The following is a 21,783-nucleotide window of genomic DNA, read 5'->3' on the forward strand; positions in this document are numbered from 1 at the left end:
TAAGATGCAGAACACGGCCGTGTATAGCAACGCAGACAAGTACATGAGTTACGCACAAGAGGCGCGTGGGTGGGTTACCCTGCAGACACGGAGTCGGTGACATTATCGATGGTCGATAGTCGGCGACATTGAAAGCAGCAAAACTTGATTTTCAGAGATCGAGAAATAAACGTGGGCGTTTTCGCCGATCCACGGTTGCCAATTAATGACATTGACCAGCCGGAACACCAATGATACTTCGTGGCTTCCAGGCGTCTGAATGTTGATTCACTCAACCTCCACAGGACTTGACTCACTTCAATTCAAGTTTTCAACAAGAACTTCCGTTTGGGGGTTTGCAGCTGTTTTTGTAACGTTAATTGCACCGAGGAACCCATTGGTCTCGAACGCCATGGCTCCAACAGTACCAGGACTGCGCTGCTGCTGTGACCGATGCATTGAGCTGTCCCGTTAGTATCACCACACGACTGCGCGCAATGGCGTTAATGGACAATACATCCCTAACTTCAATGCTGTCACGTAAATAAGTGCGGCAAAAAGCGGGCATTGTCGAGACTTTGCCGATTGACCGACTATTTTGGGACGCAATGAATTGTGCTGCCCTAAGTCTTGGGCTGTCTAAGCTACTCAAAAACCTTGAGCCCAGCGATATGACGCCTGTTGGCGAAATTTTCGAATTACTGCTTACCTACCCCATGGAGGACTCAGCTGACGCAATCATGTGCGAGAAGTTGAGAACTTCATTTTAATGGTAGAATAGCGTGGATGACGAACACGTTTATTGAATAGCTTGTACAGGGTATTCGCCTGGCATTGCTTCGGGTCTGTTATGTAAATGTTCCATCTGATTATCAAGCAAGTTAAATCCAGGGGCCGAGAGAGAGGATACATACAGCCGAAAAACTCACACCTCCAGTCCCACGCCAAGAAGCCGACAGTATTAAAGTTTCTGGCCTCGATACGCATTTGGCCTAGCTTTCCGGCTTTTGCAGTGCTTAAATTCCGGCAGTAGCTTAATGCTCTTTAACTCCGATATATCAAACACGTCGTGTAAGTAAGCAGCAAAATACACAAGTGACTGTCATGATGTCCGATGAAGTATATCAATGCCAATGTTTCTTCAATTTATCACTTGCTTCGGCATCCTCCAGCAAATCCAATCGTCAGCTACACCATAACCCGAATCCCCAACCTCCGTCACAGCTACCACAACCAAAATGTCGGCATCACTCGTCACCGGTGGCACGGGCTTCGTCGGAATCTACGTGATTAAGCTACTCCTCGAACGAGGCCACCTAGTTCACACCACCGTTCGCTCACTCAAAAGCGAAAGAAAATGCAAGCCGCTCTTGGACCTCCAGAATCAGTTTCCTGGCCGCCTCCGCTTGTTTGAGGCCGACTTGATGAAGAAAGGCTCTTTCGCCGAGGCCATGAAGGGCTGTCAGGTTGTTTATCACGTCGCATCACCCTTCCTCCTACCCGACCAGATCAAAGATGGCCTTAAAGACTGCGTTGAGCCGGCACTCCAGGGGACCAAAAACGTATTGGACTCTGTCAACCAGACGGAGAGTGTCCAACGCGTTGTTCTCACCTCGTCTGGTAAGTTCAGTGATCAGCAGCCTCCATGTTCCTGTCCCCCTGTCTTGGCCAATGATCTAACACGTCTTCCCTCAGTCTCCGCCACGTATGGCGACAATGCCGATGTGCTCAAAGCCCCCAAGCAAATCCTCACCGAGTCGTGCTGGAACGAGAGCAGCAGCGTCACCCACTATCCATATGCCTACTCCAAGTTGGTGGCTGAGCGTGAGGCTTGGAAGATGCATGACCTTCAGGGCCGCTGGTCCCTTGTGGTGATCAATCCGGGCCTGGTCGTGGGTCCATCACTGACTCCAGAGTCAATCTCAGGCAGCCTGCACATGCTGGAGGCCATGTACCGCGGCGACAACCGCATGGGCGTTGCCGACCTCTCGTACCCCGTTGCCGACGTGCGGGAAGTTGCCCAAGCCCATGTCAAGGCGGGAGAGGACACAAGTGTCAAGGGGCGATTCATTGTCTCAGGCGACCGTACCATCTCGCTGCTAGAAATGGCCAACTTCGTGCGCCCTGTGCATAAGAACCCCAAGGTGCTGCCGAGCCGGAACCTCCCAAGGCTGATGGTCTACGCCGCTGGCCCCTTTATTGGCATTACGAAGAAGTGGTCCGCCGCAAATCTTAGCACACCTTTCAAGGTCGACAACGGGAGAAGCATCCGGGAGTTGGGCCTCAAGTACCGCCCAGTCGAGGAGAGCTTTCAAGCTCACTACAAGTCTTGGGAGCAGGCGAAGGCGTGATTTTGTTCTGGTTCTGACGCATTGACGCTTGTTTTCCTTGTTGATCCTTGTCATTTCTGGTGCTGTTTCGTAATTGTCTGGCTCTAATACATTTGTTATTTTTCATTGTGATGTTGACTCTCACTTGATGCGTTTGTGCTCTTAAATTGAGCGGTTGATAGGAGACCGGATATCTTATTAAGGCAGACACAGACTTGAAATGGCCTTCTAGATTCGATACCAGTTGAACTATTTTTCTCGTGGCAGGAGATCTATAGCATGTACACAACGATAGTCTTGAATTATAAAGCGATAGTGTCTGTAGGGTAGACCCCTACATACTGAGCCCATTCGAGAAAGAAATCTACGGCGTACGGAGGACGAGTTCAAAAGTTATGCGTTGCCAAGAAACTAGCCATAGTTGGCGTCTAGCCCGAAGTAGCCCCCCGGGAAGTTTATCACTAAATTTGGTGTAAAAATTCCCCTCTTATAACCCCTCTTTGACTGATGAATCGACATATACTTTGGAATATCAAACTTTTTGACGAAGCCGACCGCGATTATGCCGTATACTAATATTGCAACGAGGGGGATGGTTATAGGTATAAAGGCTAGCGGTATGACTACTAAAGAGGTTGCCTCTATCACAGGCCTGACTCCAAGCACGATTAACCGTATCTACGGCAGAGCGTGCGAGGCTGGATTCGACCTAGCCGAACGCCCTTTGAAGCTTTAAGATACCGATATTAGCGACTAACCTCGATCTGGCCGGCCGTCGAAATAATCCTCGAATAAAGAGCTAATCTTGAATATTATACGCCGCGATCGATACGGAAGAGAGAAGAGTTCTGCTGATATCGCCGGCGACCTTAGCCTCTTAGGTATCGAGATCTCAGCGACTACGGTTTAGCGTGTGCTCCACGCCGCTGGCTTCTATAAGACGAAGCCGACGAGGAAGCCTAGTCTAATTGCTCGGATAAAGAAAGAACGCCTTAATTGGTGCCTGGCACGGCAAGATTAGACCCTCGAGGACTAGAAGTCTGTGATATGGTCTGACGAGACCTCTATGGTGTTGTTATATCGCCGTGGTGCCTATAGGCTCTAGCGAACGCCTGAAGAGAAGGTGAATAAGAGCTATATCCGTGAGCGCTAGAAGGGCTCTTTAGAGTTTATATTCTAGGGTAGCTTTTTATACGATAAGAAAGGCCCCTGCTATTATTAGTGCCCGGAGACTGCTGCTGAGAAACGCCTTGCTGAGGAAGAACTTAAGGCTATAAATAAGGCCCTTAAGCCTGCCGCGAAGGAAGCCTGGGAGCTCTCGATAAAGATGAGCCGCCTTAATCTACGGCAGAAGATACTTGGTAAGAAGCCTACCTAGCGGTTCACGAAGGCGACCGGGAAGCTTACGAGAGGCGGGAAAGGTAGTATTGATTAGTATCGCTATCGTAAGCATATTCTTGGGCCAAGGCTATTGCCGTTCGCGAAGGAATATGCCCTCGAGAGGCCGGATATAGTGGTTTAAGAAGATAAGGCTCCGGCGCACGCCCACTACATATAATAATAATTATACGATCTCGAAGGTATGCGCCGCCTTGAGTGGTGTGGTAACTCGCCGGACCTTAATATAATCGAACCGGCCTAGCTATAGATTAAGAGATATATTACTAAGAAAGGGGCCCCTAAAACACGGTCTGATGCTATCGCGAGATAGCAGAAGGCATGGAACGACCTGCCTTAGGCCGAGATTTAACGCTGGATTGAGCGTGTTCTAAGACACGTCAGGAAGATTATTAAATTAGAGGGTGGAAATGAGTATGTCGAGGGGCGCCAGGATAAGCCGTAGGATTTGCACCAAAGCTAGCTGGATTTAAACGACATGCAGACTTAGCGCCTTTAGCGTCAACGCATAACTTTTGAACTCGTCCTCCGTACTGCCGAGGCTAATAACTTTGAAGCCAAGACCCTTGTACAAGTACATCGGCACCCTTCAAGTTTCCTATCCATTGGACCGAGATTGACCAGGGCCTGATCCCGGGGCCCGGTAATCAAGTTCACGTCATCCGATTGCGGAGATGGCTGCCCAGGAAATGGACCCGCTTGGGGAAAAAGAAAGGCATGATTAGTGTAAGCAAGGAAATAGAGGTTGAGAAGGAATTTTGCCGATCCCATGAGCCGATCAATCACAAAGGAGCATTATCTGGACCGAATGGGCCTTGATGCGGGCATATGAGAGCTGAAGGAGAAGAAATGAGTGGCTTGAGCGAAAAGAAGTGCGGCTGACGTCCATGTGGAGATAGGCACAAAATAAACACAAATACTAATTCATATCTCTGAATTATGAATTAGAAATTCTCGCCCAAAGCCATGCCTGCAGAAATAGTTTCCGTACCCAACCCGACAAGCTCATTTATGATTCATCATGGGCACACATTTCAACCAGCAGTCACGCAAGTGAAAGGCTCTGATGCTAAGATCATAAGCGTCTAGGCGTATTTGCGGACCATCTTGAGGATGGCCTCCTCGGTCTCATTAGGGCTCGTGGCGTTGAGGTAGTGACCTGCGCCGTCGACAAATGTCAATGTCGCCTCGGGCGACGCCGTGAACATTTCAATGTGTTCGGCGGGGACCGTTTTGCCAAATACGGGATCTTCGGGGCCCTGTTCACGCGTGAGTTGACGAATCATTAATAATGTCGCGCATCGACGGGGTCAAGGAAAGTACCGACCTGCAACCAATAGACAGGGCACTTGACGTCCTGGAGACGGCGCAGAAGCCCATCGCGCTCCATGAGATTGATAAGGGCCATGCGGAGCTTCTTCCGCCCGGCTTCGCCGCTGTAGACCTCCTTGAGAGTCTGGTCCCAGAAAGACAGTGTCTCCTGGCTGACAGCGGCAGAGAAGCCAAGCTGGGCGACCATGCCTCGCCAGACTTCGTCGACGACAAAGTCAGGTGAAGGCGTGGACCACTTCTCGTAGAAGGGCATCAGCTGGGTCTTGGGATCCCAGCAACCCTTCTCGCGGGAGGCGGAGGACTCGTAGTCCATGGATGTGCCCAATGGCAGAAGGCCTTGGATCTGCAGAGCGCGGAATCATGTCAGCGGAAGATGTCCGGGGCGATATGCAGGGTAGTACACGTGGCATATGTAATTATGAACGGCACTGACCTTTTCAGGTGCCAGGAGTGCCATGCGGACGACTACCCAGCCTCCCTGGCTCGTGCCCAGGGCAAAAGCCTTTTTGACACCTAGAGCCTCCATGACTTGCAGCGCCATGACGGCCGAGTCCCAGTACGTAAAGTGCTCTGTGGTGCTGCTTGTGGCGCCATGACCGAGGGGCTCGATGGCCAGGAGGTTGACAGCGCTGGTCAGTGAGGCGCTCTCAAACTGGGTGTTATAGAGCGAGGAGGTTGTGCACATGGAGTTGATGAGCACAACGGTGGGCTTGGCCGGCTCGATACGGTCGCCCGAGAGACGGTAACCGGCACTAATGCCACCCAGATGGGGAACGTTGACAGTTGTGGTCGCAGCCATGGTTAATGAGAGGGTGACGGTGACGGTGACGGTGACAGAGGCGAGAGGAAGTGTGCTGAGTACGGAGTATCTTAATCAGAGGTGAGGCGTCAATCGACATGAGGATCGTCGAGAGCGGGAGCACGATTCCGCTCGGGACAGCTGGCAATGCGCCATACGTAATTACAAGTTTATAACCAGAGACCTCATGCTGCTTGCTGGAGGGGTTCTGCGGGGAAACGGCCTCCTTGCGCGCTAGTATTGCTCTAGCACGAGCCTAGCAGTGATATGGAGCACGGAGGGAGAAGTGCTCCCGCACGAGCCGTCTAGCACAGAGGGCACTGGAGCGGCGGGACAGACTGACGGCCGCTTGTGAGTTGCTGGAGAAGCGGGTGGGACGGACCAGTCCAAAACGCGGCCCGGGGGAAGTATCCGGTGATATTATCGGTGGGCCATTGTCGCTTGAAAGCTCCAGAGGGCGTTCAGTCTCGACAGTGACAGGTCCAACAGGAAGAGCGAGTCCACATTGGGCACAACCTTCACCAGGGTTCGCGCGCAAGTGTTCTGTACGAGAAATTTTCTCTTACCTCGAAAGCCGGCATTCTGAAGTTTTGAACAGCCCGTCGTCGGCTGAGTCTGAGACTCGAACGGCACCAGCGGCAGTTGCTAGAGCGGCCGAGTCTGTGACCCGTTTGTATGTGGGCGTGCCCTGCAGAAGAACGTGTCCGCAATCCAGTCTGGTACAGGGAACGCATCACATTATGATGCGGCATGCAAGGGGGTCTGGCGGCACGGCTGGGTTACTAACTCACTAGTTACTTGATTACTAGTAGGTTGAAAAGTTTGGGGGCCGCAGACGTATGTAATCAAGGATAGCCCGCAGTCCTGTGACCTCTTCTCGACGCACCTCATCTTTGACGTCGGACTGTACAAGTATATTTGCAACGCGCATGGGCAGTCCATCACTTCGACGACTGATCCCAATCCGACTACCTTTCGACATGTCGCAACGCCTCTGACCGATTCTCGCCTTGCTCATCCAGCGCCCTTGTCCTTGAACATGCCGATCCCCCCAGAATCCCAGCTACCTGGGTTGCCAGGCTTCAACCCTGACAACCTCCAACCATGGACCGTCCAGGTCGTCGTCTCCATGACGGTCCTCGCCTTGTGCTCGACTGCCCTGCGCGTGCTGAGCCGCCATTTGAATTCCCAAAAGCTCTGGTGGGACGACTGGATGATCCTCTTCTCGATGGTGTGGCGCTTGCGAACCCGAGCTCTACGAGCGGCTGACTGACCACTGGGACGCAGGGCTGGAACCTCATCGTTGTCGGTTTCATTTTCGCAATGCACGCCAGCGGCATGGGCCTTCATGCCGACCTCGTTGACCCGGCCGACATTGTCATGATGGCCAAGTGGCTCGTCGTCGCTGAGATCCTCTACGCCTTCAACCTGGGGTGGACGAAACTGAGCCTGCTCCTCATGTACTACCGAATCTTCCGCTTCCCGTACTTCAAGAGGATGGCGTGGATCGTGGGCGTCTTCGTCATGGCCTGGGTCGTCTGCATCACCTTTCTCTTCGTTTTCATTTGCGTCCCCGTCGAAAAGTTGTGGTATCCGGACCTTCCGGGCCACTGCATCAATCAGGTTGGCACGTGGATCGCCAACGCAATCTCGACCATCTTCACAGATCTTATCATTCTGCTGATGCCGATTCCGCAGGTGTGGCGGCTGAACTTGAAAATGCGCGAAAAACTTGGTTTGACGGCGGCCTTTGGGCTTGGGTCCTTGTACGCACATACCTCTTTCTACCCCCATACCTTCTCGATAATCAACTAACATCGACAGCGTTGTGTTTGCGTCGGCCTACCGTACCAGCGTTCTCTTTACATACAGCAAAACGGACCCTACTTACACGCTCACCCCGACTGTTGGCTGGACAGCCATCGAAATGTCCGCAGGCATCACCTCAGCTTGCCTACCAACCATGCTGCCCGTGCTCAATAAGATTCTGCGGTGGTTTCGCGGACGCCGCAATGGGGAGTCGTCGACAGGATATTCAATGAGGCATGGCGCCAGCGGTGGAGGCGATGTCTCGCGACACGACGACAATGTGAGCAGTGCAGCAGCCAATTCTCGGCGACATCTCTCCAGCAGCTTCTACAGGCTGCCAGACGAGAGTGACCCTGACCGTGTCGACTCCGCCATAACGAATGATTCAAAGCTAGACTTGCACTCGGACAGCAAAGAAGGCCACGAGCCTAAACTTCAGGTAGTGCCAAAGGATGGGGACAGGGAGAGCAGCGATGATATTTCCCTCGGGCGTCTTTGATTTAATCTTGCGTAGCATATGGTCATACGTATCATGAAACTTCTTATCGTGCTGTTAGCACCATGGGCATGTCGCTCTGGTACATGAACCACGCGTTGCAATACGTCCACTCGTGCCCCGGATCCTTCAGCTTCACCTGATACTTTGTCAGCGTGCAAACACGTTTCAGGGGGGGGGGGGGGGGGGGGGGGGACACACATCGAAAGTGCTGTATAGCGTCGCGACAAGCTTGTATATCTCCAGTCGCGCCAAGTGCTTCCCCATACAGACCCGGCTGCCCGCCCCAAACATCAGATCCGTCGCCTCCTGCATTCGTCGGAGTCTCGTTGCGAAATCGACGTCGCTCTCGCCCTCCATCTGAAGCCAACGCTCGGGCACGTACTTCTCGACGTCTTCGCCAAAGACCCCGCTGTCACGCGTCACTACCGCCGGATTGAGGCCGACCTTGGTCCCCGCGGGGATGAAGCGCCCGTCGGGGATCGTGAAGCCATCAGACGGCACCTCCCGCTCGAGCATTAGTCCGACTGCCGGGTTCACGCGGAATGCCTCGCGAATACAAGCGTCCAGGTACGGCAGCTTCGAGCAGTCCTTCCATTGCGCTGGGAACGATAGCCCTGCGCCATCGAGCTCCCTCACCAACTTCTCGTACTTGTCACTGTTCTTGGCGAGGTGGTAGAAGATGGGCCGCATGGCTCCCGCCGTGGAGTCTCCGCCCGCCAGCACGTTAAGCATGAGCCAATTGATCACCTGCTGGTCGTCGACAAAGTCGTACTTTTCCTTGAGGCCATTGTAGCTGTCAATGAAGAGGTCTTGTTCCTTCCGCTTGACGGCACCCGAGGCGACCTGCTGCTGGTACTCGCTGAGGATGCGAACGGTGTAGAGAAAGCCGTTGACGAGTGGTCTGGGGCCGATGCGATACCAGGGGTTCTTGTCCAGCCAGTTGTCGAGCCAGGGGATCTGGGAGATCTGAGAGGAAGACGCTGTTAGGTGACTTGTTATGTTGACGTTGGCCATCTCGCGCATGGCAATGTGGCTTGACTCACCGCGCTAAAGTACTTCAGTCCGGCTGTCGACTCGCTGATGATGCCGCCGACGTCCTCGCCCTCCTCAATGAAGCCATAGTGCCGTCCGAATGACACATTCGCAGCAGCATCCCATGCGACTATGCACATTAGCATGTTGTATGTGAAGCGGGCGTCGTTGTCGAGCTCGACATGGCTAGTTCTTACAGTAAGCCAGCCAATTGTCCATCATACAGACAGCTCCCTTCTGCATGAATTCTTCATTCAGCTTGCTGACCAGTAACCGTAGCGTCTCGTCAAAGAGGGGCTCTAGTTCAAGAACCTTTGATAGGATCCAGAACCCACCGATTGGCCGAGCGTACTTGGCGTGGAACTTCTTGTCCTGCGTATTGAAGATGTTCTGGATGCGCGCGCCATTGACAACGACGTCGTTCGGGCGGTACATGTCGCTCTATCACATGCGGTCAGTCTGCGACTGTCTTTCAATCCCTGACAAGGTCGGAGACGCTCACCTTGCGCCATGGATTCTTGGTTCCGTAGAGGGTCTTGATCAAATCGGGGTCGTTGAGACTGATGGCGTTCGGTCCAACACGAACGGCACTGCCCCATTTATGGTGCCACGCCAGATGCTTGCGGTCGACATTGCCTAGAGTGGTGAGATACGAACGCCATCCATCCGTGAACCTGGCCAGAAAAGGGCCAGGGAATGCTCGAAGCGGGGAGAAGACAAGCTCCCACAATAGCTTGGCAGATACGAATGTAGCGAGAGCGATGAAAAGAAGGCTCAAGGTGATCGAATCAAAAATCATGATAGCACAGGTGACGTCTCAATTGCATGTGAGGAGCGGGAATGAGGAGTGCGATCTTGTGTCTAGTGGGAGGTAGTTGGCGTCAGTCTGGGGAGCAGCAACTCAAAGGTGGTGGAAGCTTGAATATCTTTGTCCAGGGGAACAAGGGCATACTATCCGTGAGTAGATTACCGGATGATCTGGTCCTTGGCTGCATGGATGCATGCAGCGTGCGTATGCGTTGGTCCGGGCGACAAGCCATACTTGGAATATACACCATGCCCCATGCGAGAGAAGAAAGAGCCTCTGCAGAAAGCCCCGCGAACACACTGCAAATCACTTCGCGATTGGCTTCCACTCAATGACAGTTGGTCGCACGTGAGCTGGGTGATGTACTTATCCCCGTCCATGTCACTAACAACACGAGAGCTTCCAGCCCTTAACAAGCCAGCTCGGGACCGGAGCAGTGACTCAAATTTGTTGGCCATCGAGGAGTGTAACCTCCTTGAATACACCCGAACGTAAGCAGTTGTACTATGCCTTGATGGCAAGTGTATAAGCCCCGAGCAGGTGGGTTGGCACCGAGAACGGTCTCATCATCATCGCCGCCTGTGTTCCAACATTCAAGTTGCGACCTCTCGTCGGAACAATGCTCGCTTTCACGGCGACAGCGAACAAGGGCATCAGCAACCATCCTCGTAAGAACAAGTCTATGAATCTCAATATCTTCACTCCCAAGTCGCATCACGGCGAGTGGAGTACTATAGTCGAGACAGAGGCCAACAACGTCTCTCGCATGCAGTGGCTCGCCATCGCACTGCAACTTTGCGGTCTGCTCGTGACGCAGTACACACCGGACTCGGGGACGACCTACACGCCTCTCACGTACATGCTCATCATGTTCCACGTCTTCCTCGGCGCTCTGGCGGGCGTGTACAACCAGGTCTTGCTCCAGCGCGAGAGCTGCAGCTTGCACGCGAACAACATGACCCTGTATGCGGCGGGCACTCTGTTCAATCTTTGTGGTCATCTGCTCGTGCGCGTGGTGAGCCCAGAGGAGCCTATCTTTCTCCACGGCTTCGACAGGCTCGGTGCCATTCTCGTCATCGTGAGCAATGTCTTTGTCGGATTGGCCATCACAGCGGTGTATAAATATGCCGATGCCGTCGTCGAGTGCTTCGCGACAGCCTCGGCGACCGGTATCCTCTTGTACGTCTTGACTATCCTGTTCCACACGCATTTAGGCTTCTTGGCCATCCCCGGCACGCTGCTTGTTGTCATCGCGTCCTGGATCTACATCCGGAACCCGCCGCCGCCCAGGCCAGCAGAGTCCAAACCTGCTGGCAGGTGCTCCTATCTCTTCTCTGCAGCGATGGGCAAGTGGCCCAAAATCAGTCTCCTCGGGGCATTTTTGCAGACGATGCTGGTCGTGATCTTGTTGTGGGTGCCCGATATCACCCTGAGGGAGGAGGACGACGACGTGAGCCACAGCGTGCTGCTGGACTCGCCCTTCAGAAACACAATGGCTTTTGTCCGCTGGAACCACGCGATCCCCGAGCGCATACCGGCCATCATGAAGTACGAACCATTCTTCCACACCATGCATCTGTCCATGCGCGACTCGATCGAGGGCGAGCCCGAGAGCTTCCTGAATATGACGCACGACCAGCACGTCAACACGGGCCATCCCCAAGAGCCCGTCGCAAAGACCATGAAACTCATCCTGGAGTACGAGCCGGAGATTGACGGCATGCTCTTCTTCCACTTTGACGCGTGGGTCACACCTATGGAGTCTATGGGTATGGACATGACCAGGATGGCCATTCCCATGGACGGGGGTCCCAACTTTCGATGCTACGAAACGATCCCGGCGGACAAGTGGGAACACGCCCAGCAGAGGACCTTTTCACTGCCGTGGGCAGGGCGATCCGTCTGCAACCCCCCGAGCTTGCTGACGATGGCGAGGTCGGGGCCAGCCCAAGGCGCTACTCCAAGGAGAAACGGGCTGGTTGTCGTGGTTGGTCCGATATCTACTGCATTCCACGTCGGTTCTTTGCGGACTACATATTCCTCGTCGAGCGCGTCTTCCACGACACGTTTCATGAAATGTCGGTCGCGACCATGATGCACATGATTGATCGCACGCGCAGTCGAACGCACTTCACCTCGTTCATTGATCCCATGCCCTGCTGGGGATCGTGCTGCTCCGAAACGCCGAGCGAGGACGCATTGCTGTGGCATCGATGCGGGCACAAGCTGGACCTCAGGAGCGACAGGGCGCAGCTGCACTGGGACCGCATCGACGCGGCGGCGTTCCAGATGAACAGGACGAATAGCGGTGGTGGTGTGAATGGCACGACGGCCCGTAATATTTTCGTGTAAGACATACTTTATGGCTCCAAACCAACAAGATAATTATCAACCATGAAACTGTCCACGAAGTAGTCAGCCCAGTTGTAGTGATCTGGTTGAAGCTCATTCTCCTCCCCTGGGATCGTGTCCCCAACAGGCTCAATGAAGCTCGTCGTGATGTGAATCTGCGCTTCCGAGAGTGATCGACTGGGTTCGTCCAGAAAGTCTCCGCAGACGACATACCAGAGTGCTTCCGGCTGCAGGCGCAGCTGTCCATCTTGCTCCACGGTACTCTGCAGGTTCAGCAGACACGCATGCTTCTTCGCGATGAGGGGCCAGGTCTTTGCCAGCTGCGCCAGACAGTCGAGACACGTTTGCAAATCTATAGCCGCTCTACGCGAGACCTTTGCGTCTCTCGAGAAGCGGAACAGGAATGGTATGGTTGCAGTCGCCGCAATCATCTGGCCCAGGATGGGATCATCGATTGGCAACTCCAGTCTGTCACATTCGCGAAGCAGTCGTCCCACCCATGCAGAGTGAAACAGGGCTTGGTCGACCGTTTGCTGGAGGAATGAACGTGGCTGACACAGTCCCTTGTCACTTTGCAGGACAAACAGTTGAACAAACGGGTTATTGAGGACAGCTGGTGTGGCGTGCGCGCCAATCTGCATCGAAATCCATGGGATCCAGTAGTCTTGTCGGTTGCGTAAATCTGCAGGATTCTGACGAGAGAAGCCGACATTCCGATATAGATGCAAGTCAGAGAGATCGGCTTGCTGCTGGTAGAGATCCGCTGTGAGCTGATGGTACCGCGACGAGGCCAGCCAGGGTGATTCTCGGTTCCCAAGGCGCATGTCCTCAAAATACCAGGCGACTTTGCTCCACATCTGAAAGGCTTGCAAGTAGTTGGCGATGACCTCGGATTCGCCCTTTCTGATCTCATGTCGGTTGGAGATGTCTTCCTCTCTGGCTGCCATAATGTCTGTGGGAAGTGGCCGCTCGGGGCTTGATGGATAGGGCAATGGAGCAGTCGGATGATTCATGTTTGGCGTAGAAGTAAACGCGTTGTCAAGGGTGCGGATGCTCCAGTGGCATCGAAGCTCGTCGTCTTCCTGTGCTGTCGATGTCCTCAGCTTGATGGCTTCCAATCTGGCGGCGGCTCCAACGGTAGCAAATGCTTGCACGTGCAACCCGTCCAAAATCTCACCCAGAGCTAATAAGCACAGCGTCTGTCGGACTTGAAGGCACGCATCACCCTGCATGGCCTTTTGCAAGACCACATTGCGGGATGTAGATGTGTACAGACTCGATGCCTCCTCTGGCAGAATGCGATGGGCAGGATGATTGGACAGCCGTAAGGTAAGCGCGAGCACCGCAGATCTCAGGTACGAGGGAAAGTGTGGGAGCGCATGACGTAACGTCGCTGGATTGAACAGTGGTAGAGGCTGACAGTAGACAGATGCTTGGTAGACTTGCAGGACGTGGTCGAACAGGTCAGCTGGTGATCTCGCGTCGTGTGTGGTTGCGACGCGCTGAGGGGATGACGATGGTCGCGGCAACGTCGTCGGACGATGATTGTTACGGGGACGGTAGATGCATTGCTTTCCCTGTCGTCTGCAGTGAGAACACTGCGGGCGCTCTCCCGAACATTTTGTCTTCTTGGCTCGACATTGCTCACATGAGCGGCGGGGACGATTGTGGTCCATGAAACATTGAAGAAGATAATCTGCGCAAGTTTCCGAAATGCAGGAAATTTCCGAGGTCTTCATGGAGAAAGGCGGATATTTGGCGCTGTGTTTCCGGAATCCCGGGGTGCGTCTTCGGAGAATGCGTCTCGTGGCGTCAAACCCGCACGTATAAACCAAAAGAATTGGCGCTCAAACCATCATGTCTGACAGTTTCAGAATATTGCAAAATGCCTTCCAAGACAGAGCCCATTATCATCGTTGGTGCCGGCGCCTTTGGCCTCAGTCTCGCCCATGAGCTTGCTGCCAACAGAGGCTACACGGACGTGACCGTCCTCGACCGCCATCTCCCGCCCGTTCCTGACGGCAGCAGCGTCGACGTCTCGCGTGTCATTCGGTCTGAGTACGCAGATCCCCTTTACGCCTCGCTCGGCCGCGAAGCAATCGAGAAGTGGTCGTCTCCAGAGTGGAGCGAACATTACCATGAGGCCGGATTCCTCATCTTCGCCAATGGACAGGGCCACCCCTACTTTGACGCATGTCTACAAGCGGCAGCTGGTCGTAGGCTCTTCAGCGGGGACCAGATCGACGCCGACATCAAGAAGCTTTATCCGACAGTCAACGCCAAGACCGTGGGCAAGGTGGCCATGAACAGTCCGCAGGGTGGCTGGGCACATGCGAAGAACGCCATCGCCAGTCTGGCGGAGAGGGCAAGCCAGGCAGGCGTCACATTCATCACTGGGTCTCGTGGCAAGGTCGTTGAGCTGCTCAAGGAAGGGAGCAAAGTAAAAGGAGTTCGGACAGCAGGAGGAGACACTCTGACTGCACCGACTGTGGTTCTGGCGACTGGTGCCTGGACAAACCGCTTCATGCCACAGCTCGAGCACAACCTGTCCGCGACAGGCCAGGTGCTTGGTTTCATTCAGCTCACGACCGAAGAGGCGAATCGTTACAAGGACGTGCCCGTCATGATGAACTTGAGCACCGGTGTCTTCACGTTTCCCCCCACGCCGGACACACATCAGATCAAGATCGCAAGGCATGGCTACGGATACCAATCAAGCATGAAGGCGTCAGACGACCGAGTTATCTCTTGCCCGAGCGATTCTCTCACCAAGTATATTCCACGTGAGGCGGCAGAAGCCCTGGAGCACGGGATGGCAGAATTCTATCCAGAGTTTGCTGGTCGACACTGGTGCAACACGAGACTTTGCTGGTACACAGACACGCCAGACGGGGATTTTCTGGCAGACTACCATCCCAAAATCGAGGGTCTTTTCTTCGCAACAGGGGGTTCGGGACAGTAAGTGCATTCTCGGAAGAAGATGCTCCTCAACAGCCAGCTGACGACGTAACAGTGCCTTCAAGTTTCTGCCGGTCCTCGGGCGCCACGTCGCCGACTGCTTTGAGAGAAAAGCGCACCCTGACCTGCAGAAGAAGTGGAAGTTCCACACAGTTGGTGAGCGTCCTCGGGCGTTGGTGATGGGGTCGGACGGGAGTCGTGGAGGTCCACCGCTGCGTAAGCTCAGCGACGCAGAGCAAGCCAAACTGTGATACGTAGTGACCGTAGTGGGATCTTGTCAAGCCAAGCAGCGCTCGATCAGTTCTGAACTTTTGCGTTCCCGGAAACCCTGCCCCTGCGATGTTACATCCGGCAGAAATGCCTCCCCCCCCGCGCGGGACTCGGACAATCATGCCACGAGAAGCAATTCCTCCAATCGGCAATTGACATCGAATGTCCGTACTGATGTTCCGTACGGATACACGGCCTAATAATTTATAAGATACTGCCGTTGACCAATGTGTTGTGTGACACCATCTCTCAACCATGCTGCCCCTTCTCTTCCTCATCCCTGGCGCCATGGCCGCCCCGGCCTGCCTGTCCATTCTGAATCGCGTCGCCGACTCGTACATTCGACGTGGTGTAGTGGACGGCTTCGGCTATGGAGAAGCCACTCTGTACAGCGGCCTGGAGGCTGTCCTGGCCGTCAACTACAAAGACACCATTTACGACTGGTACAAGAACAAGATCGACAATGGTGTCATCACGGATGGCGGCGAGATTCGCGACTGGAACCTGACCTTTTACTCCCTCGACGAGTATCGCATCGGCGTCAACCTCCTGTACTGGTACGACCAGACGGGCGACGAGAAGTACAAGACAGCAGCGGACACCATCCGCCACCAGATAGACCGTCATCCGAGGAACGAGTTGGGCGGGCTGTGGCATCGAGCGCCCATCTACAAGAATCAGCAGTGGCTGGATGGGATCTTCATGGCCGACACCTTTTACGCCCTCTGGACGCATACCTTTGAGCCCGACAACACGACTGCCTGGGACGACATCGTCTTGCAGTTCGACTTGATCGAGGAAAAGACCCGAAACCACACGACAAACCTCCTCGTCCACGGCTATGACAGCGGCAAGGAAGCCATCTGGGCAGACCCAGTGACGGGTGCCTCTCCCCTGGTTTGGGGCCGCGCCGTTGGATGGTACTACATGGCCCTCGCCGAAGTGATCCAGCTGTTCCCCGAGTCTCACGAGGGCCACGCGCGTCTCGTAGAGTACTTTGTGACCCTGTCGCAGGGTCTGAAGCGAGCGGCCGAGGTCGATGGCGGCTGGTGGCTCGTGATGAGCGAGCCGTATCCCGGGAAACCACGCAACTACATTGAGAGCAGTGCGCATGCCATGTTCTCGTTTGGTCTCCTGCACGGCCTGCGCAAGGGGCTTCTCCAGGAAGATGAGTATGGCGTCGTGGCGGAGAAGTCGTACCGTGATTTGGTGGGGATGTTTGTCGAGCCCAACGACGACGGCACCCTCGACTTCATCGAAACAGTCCAGGTCGGATCCTTGAACAGCAACGCCACGTTTGAGTACTACACCGGGGTTCCCAGAGTCATCAACGATGATCGTGGTGGTGGTGCTCTCCTGCTCGCGGCCTCAGAGTGGGAGCTTCGGATCCGTTAAGGTTTGAGAGGAGAGAGGCGGATCCGACCTTTTCTTCTTCTCCTCCTTCTTTGCCCTTCCCCCACATCGCGGATCCGATCCATCTGCCGCTTGCCCACATTACCCCAAGGTAATGGTCGAATTAGAGAAGAGAATGAAATTGAACTCCATTTCCCCAGCTTCAGCCGATCGCCCTAATGCCTGTTCCCCTCTGTTGCCTCCCCCAGAAACAAGCCAATGCGTCACGTCTCCCTCCCATATAAACCCATAGCTCATCCCCAGATTCTGCCACATCCCTCAACTCTCTGCTATCCATCTCCTCCTCAACACCGAACCACCCATCGCCATGGAGAAGAGCAACCTGTCCGAGGCCGAGAATGGCCTGCAAATCCCCTCCCCTGCGTCATTTGCGAACGTGGACGAGAAGAAGGTCCTGCGCAAGGTGTGTAGCCCATCATCGTCGCCTCTCTGCCCTAACAAGAAGCCCGCTAACACTATACCTACCCGCAGATGGACGTTCGCTTGATCCCCATGCTGGCCCTGCTCTACCTCCTCAGCTTTCTCGACCGCGGTAACATTGGCAACGCCAAGATCGAGGGCTTGCAGGAGGATCTGAACATGACGAGTGACCAGTTCAACATGTGCTTGACCGTCTTCTTCTTCACATATGCCGCGTTCGAGGTACCGAGCAACCTGTTGCTGAAGAAGCTGCGCCCGAGCCGCTGGCTGCCGGCCATCATGGTGGCCTGGGGCCTCGTCATGACGCTCATGGGCCTTGTGCAGAATTACCACGGTCTTCTGATTGCGCGCATCTTCCTGGGAGTGACGGAGGCCGGTCTGTTCCCCGGTGTTGCTTACTACCTGACCATGTGGTACTGTCGACACGAGATCCAACTCCGCCAGGCCCTCTTCTTCTCGGCCGCCTCCATCGCCGGTGCCTTCAGCGGTTTCCTGGCCTATGCCATTGCAAAGATGGACGGCATCGCCGGGCTCGAGGGCTGGCGGTGGATCTTCATCCTCGAAGGTATCGTCACCGTCATCGTTGCCGTCATGGCATTCTTCATACTGCACGACTTTCCCGAAACAGCCGGCTTCCTGACGAAAGAGGAGCGCGAATTCGTCGTGCACAGGCTCAAGTACCAGGGTCAGGACCTCAATGCCGCTCATGTCGCGCAAGCCGAGGAGTTCAAATGGGCCTACGTCTGGCAGGCGTTCAAGGACTGGCAGATCTGGGTCAACATCTTTGTCTACTGGGGCATCGTATGCCCTCTGTACGGCATCAGTCTGTTCCTGCCCACAATCATCCGCAACCTCGGCTACACCTCGAGCACGGCGCAGCTCCTCACTGTGCCCATCTACATCACAGCTGCCATCTTCGCCGTCGTCGCCGCGTGGCTCTCGGACCGTGTCGGCAAGCGCAGCCCGTTCATCATCACCTTCCTCATCATCATGGTTATCGGGTTCACCATGTGCATCTCCTCCTCGACCCCAGGCGTCGTGTATGCCGGCGTGTTCATCGCGACATGTGCCATCTATCCTGCCTTCCCTGGTGTCATCGCTTGGCTATCCAACAACTTGGCGGGCAGCTACAAGCGTAGCGTCGGAATGGCCATTCAGATTGGCATTGGCAACCTTGGTGGCGTGAGTCCATGTCTTTAGTACTTCCGTGGTGATCTTTTGCTAACTTGTGTCAGGCCATGGCTTCCAACTTTTATCGACAGAAGGACGGACCGCGGTACATCCTCGGCCATGCGCTCGAGTTGGGCTTCATTGGATTGGGCATCATCGCGGCGTGCATCCTTCTCTTCAGCTACTCGCGCATTAACAAGAGCAGGGAGCGCAAGCTGGCGAGCGGCGCGATGGAGCATTCGCCAGAGCAGCTGTCTGCCATGGGTGATCGTGCCGTGACGTTTAGGTACATGTACTGATAGGATTGATATCAATGGGAACTCAATCATTCGTGCGGATTGTTCATGTTTCGGTGAGGTCTTGTGGCTGGTGATCGTCGCGAATTGCCCGGTGACATCACCACTTTGAACAGGCCCAAATGGATGCGATTCAAGCCTCTTCCGTCCCCTGATCCAACTCACTTCCATCCATGGAATATTTGTGTTTCCATGCCACCCCTTATTGAAGAGACCCCTCCTGACGTCCGCATGGACTATCGGGTGGGACGCGGCGAGCAGGGTGTTCTGTCTTTTGAGCCGTACAAGAGCCACATCTTGCCTCTCTGGCGATTTAGGACCGTCCCGATCGCTAAGAAGAGTTCAGAAGACTTGTGGCAAAAGTTCATCGAATTCGACGAGCAAGGTGACTTTGTGGGAATGGACATGACGCGGAAATTCATTCAGATGGGCTTTGTGAGCTGCCATCAAGCCCTTCCAACCCACCCGCTGACCAACTTTTGCAAGACTCGAGCCAAGCGGTACGCGAACCACGCAGGAGGGCGCAAGTACGACAAGACGTCCGGAAAGGAGATTCCCAGAAGCGGATCCCACAAGGGCAAAGAGGAGAAATTGGCCGCCAGTGCGATCTTCCGAGAGGTATGGGAGAGGTGCAAGCAGCACGAGGGATATCAGCAGAAGAAGGTGGCTTTTCTGAAGGAGCAGAAGGAGTGGAGGAAAGACAACGCGCAGACGTAGCCGAGGGTTTGGCGAGGAGAAGATGCGAACGACGGGTACGCTCGTGACAAAGGCGAGGTCGGCTTTGCCTTGGCAAGCTCATAGGAGGCGGCGCCATAACTTCAAGCCTCCATACTCACTCCTCAATGTCCTGAGAGACCTCAAAAAATTGACCCATGATCTCGAGAAATGTTCGCCTTGTGTCGCACGCAGCTCTCAGAAGGGGGTCACGTGACCGGGAACTCATCTCGGCGCTCGGCGCTCGGCGCTCGGCCATGAATGAGTATACCTGCACGCATCTTCCGCGCATCATTCATGTTATGAACAACAATCACACCCGCCTGATGCGCCGTCGCAATGGTCGACCGGCTGCCTGCGCGCCTTGCCACGCTCGCAAAGTCGCTTGCGATCACACGCGTCCCGTGTGCAAGTGATGTGAGAAGCGCAAACATCCTGACGAGTGTCGGTACCCGACACCGACGACGACCACCGTCTCCAGCTGGGCTGCAAGTCCGTCCCCTGGGCCGCGCTCCTCTGAGAGTAGTCCGCTGCAGCCGGGTCGCCAAGCCTACTTTGGCTACACAAGTCACAACACAGTGTTTGAAGAGACTGAAAATGTCCTGGCGCTCTTGGGAGACAGGCCCACCTGCCTCGAGCCGTCCACGCCTGACGCGACGCCAACGCGAAGTCTTTTCCAGAATTTGCCCGTGCCGCTCAGAGAAGCTGGCTGGATCGTGCTCCGAAGCTTGCCCGGGCAGATCAACGGCAGATTTGCCTACAAAGGACCGATCAAGGGTCCTCAGGGGTGGTCGTATCATGCCGCTGAACGAATCCTCGAGTTGCTGCAGGGCGTCACTGAGCTCGACGCGCTAGGCGAGATGCTCTGCCGCAACTCGAGCAAGGCGCTCCATGACAAGATTGATCCACAAGAATGGATTGCGCAATTCACGGGCAAGAATCTCCGCTGGGAGTCAATCGGTCTGGTGTGGGCCTACGCCGTAAATATTGGGGACATCATGGCCGCCAGGCAAACTCGTTGTATCGAATGGGAGGGCGAAGAGTCGCTGAAGACGGCCACCGAGTGCTTGGGATACTGCATTGAGTTGGGGCGGCATTTCACCGATGCGAACGATCTCCTCCTTGATCTGTGCCGAAGGCGGGCCATTGCCGCCACATTCTTGGAAGGCGATGCCAGCTTGTCCGCGTATACGCATCACGCCGTAAGCGTCCAGATGCTGACGTACTTGGGCCTCCACGCCATGGAGGATAGTGCCTATGTGCCTTCCATCTGTTCGGAGAACCAGCGACAATTGGTGTACAGGATATTCGGCAACGACACCATGGGAGTTGCCTTTACGGGCAGGCCCCCTGCAATGACCCGACGGTTCATATCGACACCTCTGCCGTTGGATATCCCCGAAGAGGTGCTTGCCGGTGATCCAGGAGAGCTTGTTCGATATGCAGCGACTCTTGATGAGAATGGCTGGAACACAAGGAGCGAGTTGTGCTCTGCAACGGTGCTCCGAGCCCGGGTTATAGTGGCACTCGTGCGCGACGAAATCATGGAGATCGCCGTCGGTAAGGGGGTGTTTGTGACGCTGGAGCAGCTGGAGGCGATCAAAACCCGTGCTCTGGGGACAATGGCTCACTGGCCTAGGCATATTGTGTACAACCCAGACAGCAAAGCCGACCAGTGGGTCCAATATACCCGTGTCGTGCTGCGGCTGGACCATCTGCAGAACGTCTTCTTCGTCGAGCGCCTGCTGCTGAGACACGGGAAGCCAGATACCGGCGATTTGCTCTCGGTGAGCTTCGACATGGTGTCCTTGACCCTGAAGCTGTGGACGAACAAGGATAGGTTTCCGCACCCCGAGATGTTCCGCAACTTCGACTGGCTACTCATGGCGTATGGTGCGCCTGGGGGCGGCATTCTGTGTCAGGAGTTGCTGTATCCGAAGTTTGTGGCTGCCCATCCAAATCATGGCCGCTTGACGCGCTCGAGCTTGGTGCAGCAGCTTAGTTTGCTGGTGGGCTTTCTCGACTGGGTGCGTCCTGATGCGCCAAACTCCCAGCTGTGCTGCGATGCGAAGAAGGTGGTGGAGAGGGTTCTGGATCACCAGCTGAATGGTCACCAAGTGAATCACGACTGGGGGGTGATGGCGCAGCCGGATTTCAACTTTGACTTGCTGGACACATTCGAGTGGCTAAGAGAGGGTTGACTG

General features: G+C 54.9%; 11 protein-coding genes across 11 annotated transcripts; 8 read left to right on the top strand and 3 right to left on the bottom strand.

Moving 5' to 3' along the window:
- Positions 1 to 1,217: 1,217 nt before the first annotated feature.
- On the top strand, positions 1,218 to 2,330 carry F5Z01DRAFT_636472 (dihydroflavonol-4-reductase; the record flags this gene model as incomplete). The annotated part of the gene is made up of 1 exon (XM_046262212.1): positions 1,218 to 2,330. The coding sequence occupies one exon, from the start codon at positions 1,218 to 1,220 to the stop codon at positions 2,328 to 2,330; it is 1,113 nt and encodes a 370-aa protein (XP_046118318.1).
- Positions 2,331 to 4,635: 2,305 nt separating this feature from the next.
- On the bottom strand, positions 4,636 to 6,097 carry F5Z01DRAFT_104437 (Alpha/Beta hydrolase protein). The gene is made up of 3 exons (XM_046257348.1): positions 5,473 to 6,097; positions 5,035 to 5,382; positions 4,636 to 4,966 (listed from the first exon to the last, which is right to left on the bottom strand). Exons 1-3 carry the CDS (start codon positions 5,836 to 5,838, stop codon positions 4,793 to 4,795), a joined length of 888 nt encoding a protein of 295 aa, XP_046118319.1. The 5' UTR covers positions 5,839 to 6,097; the 3' UTR covers positions 4,636 to 4,792.
- A 780-nt stretch (positions 6,098 to 6,877) lies between these two features.
- Positions 6,878 to 8,146, top strand: F5Z01DRAFT_622293 (uncharacterized protein; the record flags this gene model as incomplete). The annotated part of the gene is made up of 3 exons (XM_046261257.1): positions 6,878 to 7,069; positions 7,126 to 7,604; positions 7,663 to 8,146. The coding sequence occupies 3 exons, from the start codon at positions 6,878 to 6,880 to the stop codon at positions 8,144 to 8,146; spliced, it is 1,155 nt and encodes a 384-aa protein (XP_046118320.1).
- A 43-nt stretch (positions 8,147 to 8,189) lies between these two features.
- Positions 8,190 to 10,463, bottom strand: F5Z01DRAFT_687134 (cytochrome P450; the record flags this gene model as incomplete). The annotated part of the gene is made up of 5 exons (XM_046266002.1): positions 9,681 to 10,463; positions 9,376 to 9,619; positions 9,190 to 9,308; positions 8,345 to 9,112; positions 8,190 to 8,282 (listed from the first exon to the last, which is right to left on the bottom strand). Exons 1-5 carry the CDS (start codon positions 9,975 to 9,977, stop codon positions 8,190 to 8,192), a joined length of 1,521 nt encoding a protein of 506 aa, XP_046118321.1. The 5' UTR covers positions 9,978 to 10,463.
- Positions 10,464 to 10,719: 256 nt separating this feature from the next.
- F5Z01DRAFT_607632 (uncharacterized protein) lies at positions 10,720 to 12,269 on the top strand (the record flags this gene model as incomplete). Its single annotated transcript, XM_046260775.1, is given in 2 exon segments — positions 10,720 to 11,886; positions 11,904 to 12,269. Coding segments are annotated over 2 exon segments (1,533 nt in total), but the record flags the coding sequence as incomplete, so codon positions are not given.
- Positions 12,270 to 12,346: 77 nt separating this feature from the next.
- On the bottom strand, positions 12,347 to 14,014 carry F5Z01DRAFT_622227 (uncharacterized protein; the record flags this gene model as incomplete). The annotated part of the gene is made up of 1 exon (XM_046261249.1): positions 12,347 to 14,014. One exon carries the CDS (start codon positions 14,012 to 14,014, stop codon positions 12,347 to 12,349), a length of 1,668 nt encoding a protein of 555 aa, XP_046118323.1.
- Positions 14,015 to 14,223: 209 nt separating this feature from the next.
- F5Z01DRAFT_622282 (FAD dependent oxidoreductase) lies at positions 14,224 to 15,547 on the top strand (the record flags this gene model as incomplete). The annotated part of the gene is made up of 3 exons (XM_046261254.1): positions 14,224 to 14,551; positions 14,612 to 15,296; positions 15,352 to 15,547. The coding sequence occupies 3 exons, from the start codon at positions 14,224 to 14,226 to the stop codon at positions 15,545 to 15,547; spliced, it is 1,209 nt and encodes a 402-aa protein (XP_046118324.1).
- Positions 15,548 to 15,854: 307 nt separating this feature from the next.
- Positions 15,855 to 16,961, top strand: F5Z01DRAFT_681451 (cell wall glycosyl hydrolase YteR; the record flags this gene model as incomplete). Its single annotated transcript, XM_046265690.1, has 1 exon — positions 15,855 to 16,961. The coding sequence occupies one exon, from the start codon at positions 15,855 to 15,857 to the stop codon at positions 16,959 to 16,961; it is 1,107 nt and encodes a 368-aa protein (XP_046118325.1).
- A 163-nt stretch (positions 16,962 to 17,124) lies between these two features.
- On the top strand, positions 17,125 to 19,277 carry F5Z01DRAFT_104517 (major facilitator superfamily domain-containing protein). Its single transcript, XM_046257349.1, has 3 exons — positions 17,125 to 17,382; positions 17,451 to 18,581; positions 18,635 to 19,277. Exons 1-3 carry the CDS (start codon positions 17,287 to 17,289, stop codon positions 18,866 to 18,868), a joined length of 1,461 nt encoding a protein of 486 aa, XP_046118326.1. The 5' UTR covers positions 17,125 to 17,286; the 3' UTR covers positions 18,869 to 19,277.
- On the top strand, positions 19,058 to 19,582 carry F5Z01DRAFT_621885 (uncharacterized protein; the record flags this gene model as incomplete). The annotated part of the gene is made up of 2 exons (XM_046261228.1): positions 19,058 to 19,300; positions 19,352 to 19,582. The coding sequence occupies 2 exons, from the start codon at positions 19,058 to 19,060 to the stop codon at positions 19,580 to 19,582; spliced, it is 474 nt and encodes a 157-aa protein (XP_046118327.1).
- Positions 19,583 to 19,918: 336 nt separating this feature from the next.
- On the top strand, positions 19,919 to 21,780 carry F5Z01DRAFT_743281 (uncharacterized protein; the record flags this gene model as incomplete). Its single annotated transcript, XM_046266894.1, has 2 exons — positions 19,919 to 19,996; positions 20,116 to 21,780. 2 exons carry the CDS (start codon positions 19,919 to 19,921, stop codon positions 21,778 to 21,780), a joined length of 1,743 nt encoding a protein of 580 aa, XP_046118328.1.
- Between the last annotated feature and the right edge of the window lie 3 nt (positions 21,781 to 21,783).

Source organism: Emericellopsis atlantica, assembly GCF_019669845.1.
Source record: "Emericellopsis atlantica unplaced genomic scaffold F5Z01scaffold_13, whole genome shotgun sequence".
Taxonomy (NCBI): Eukaryota; Fungi; Ascomycota; class Sordariomycetes; order Hypocreales; family Bionectriaceae; genus Emericellopsis; species Emericellopsis atlantica.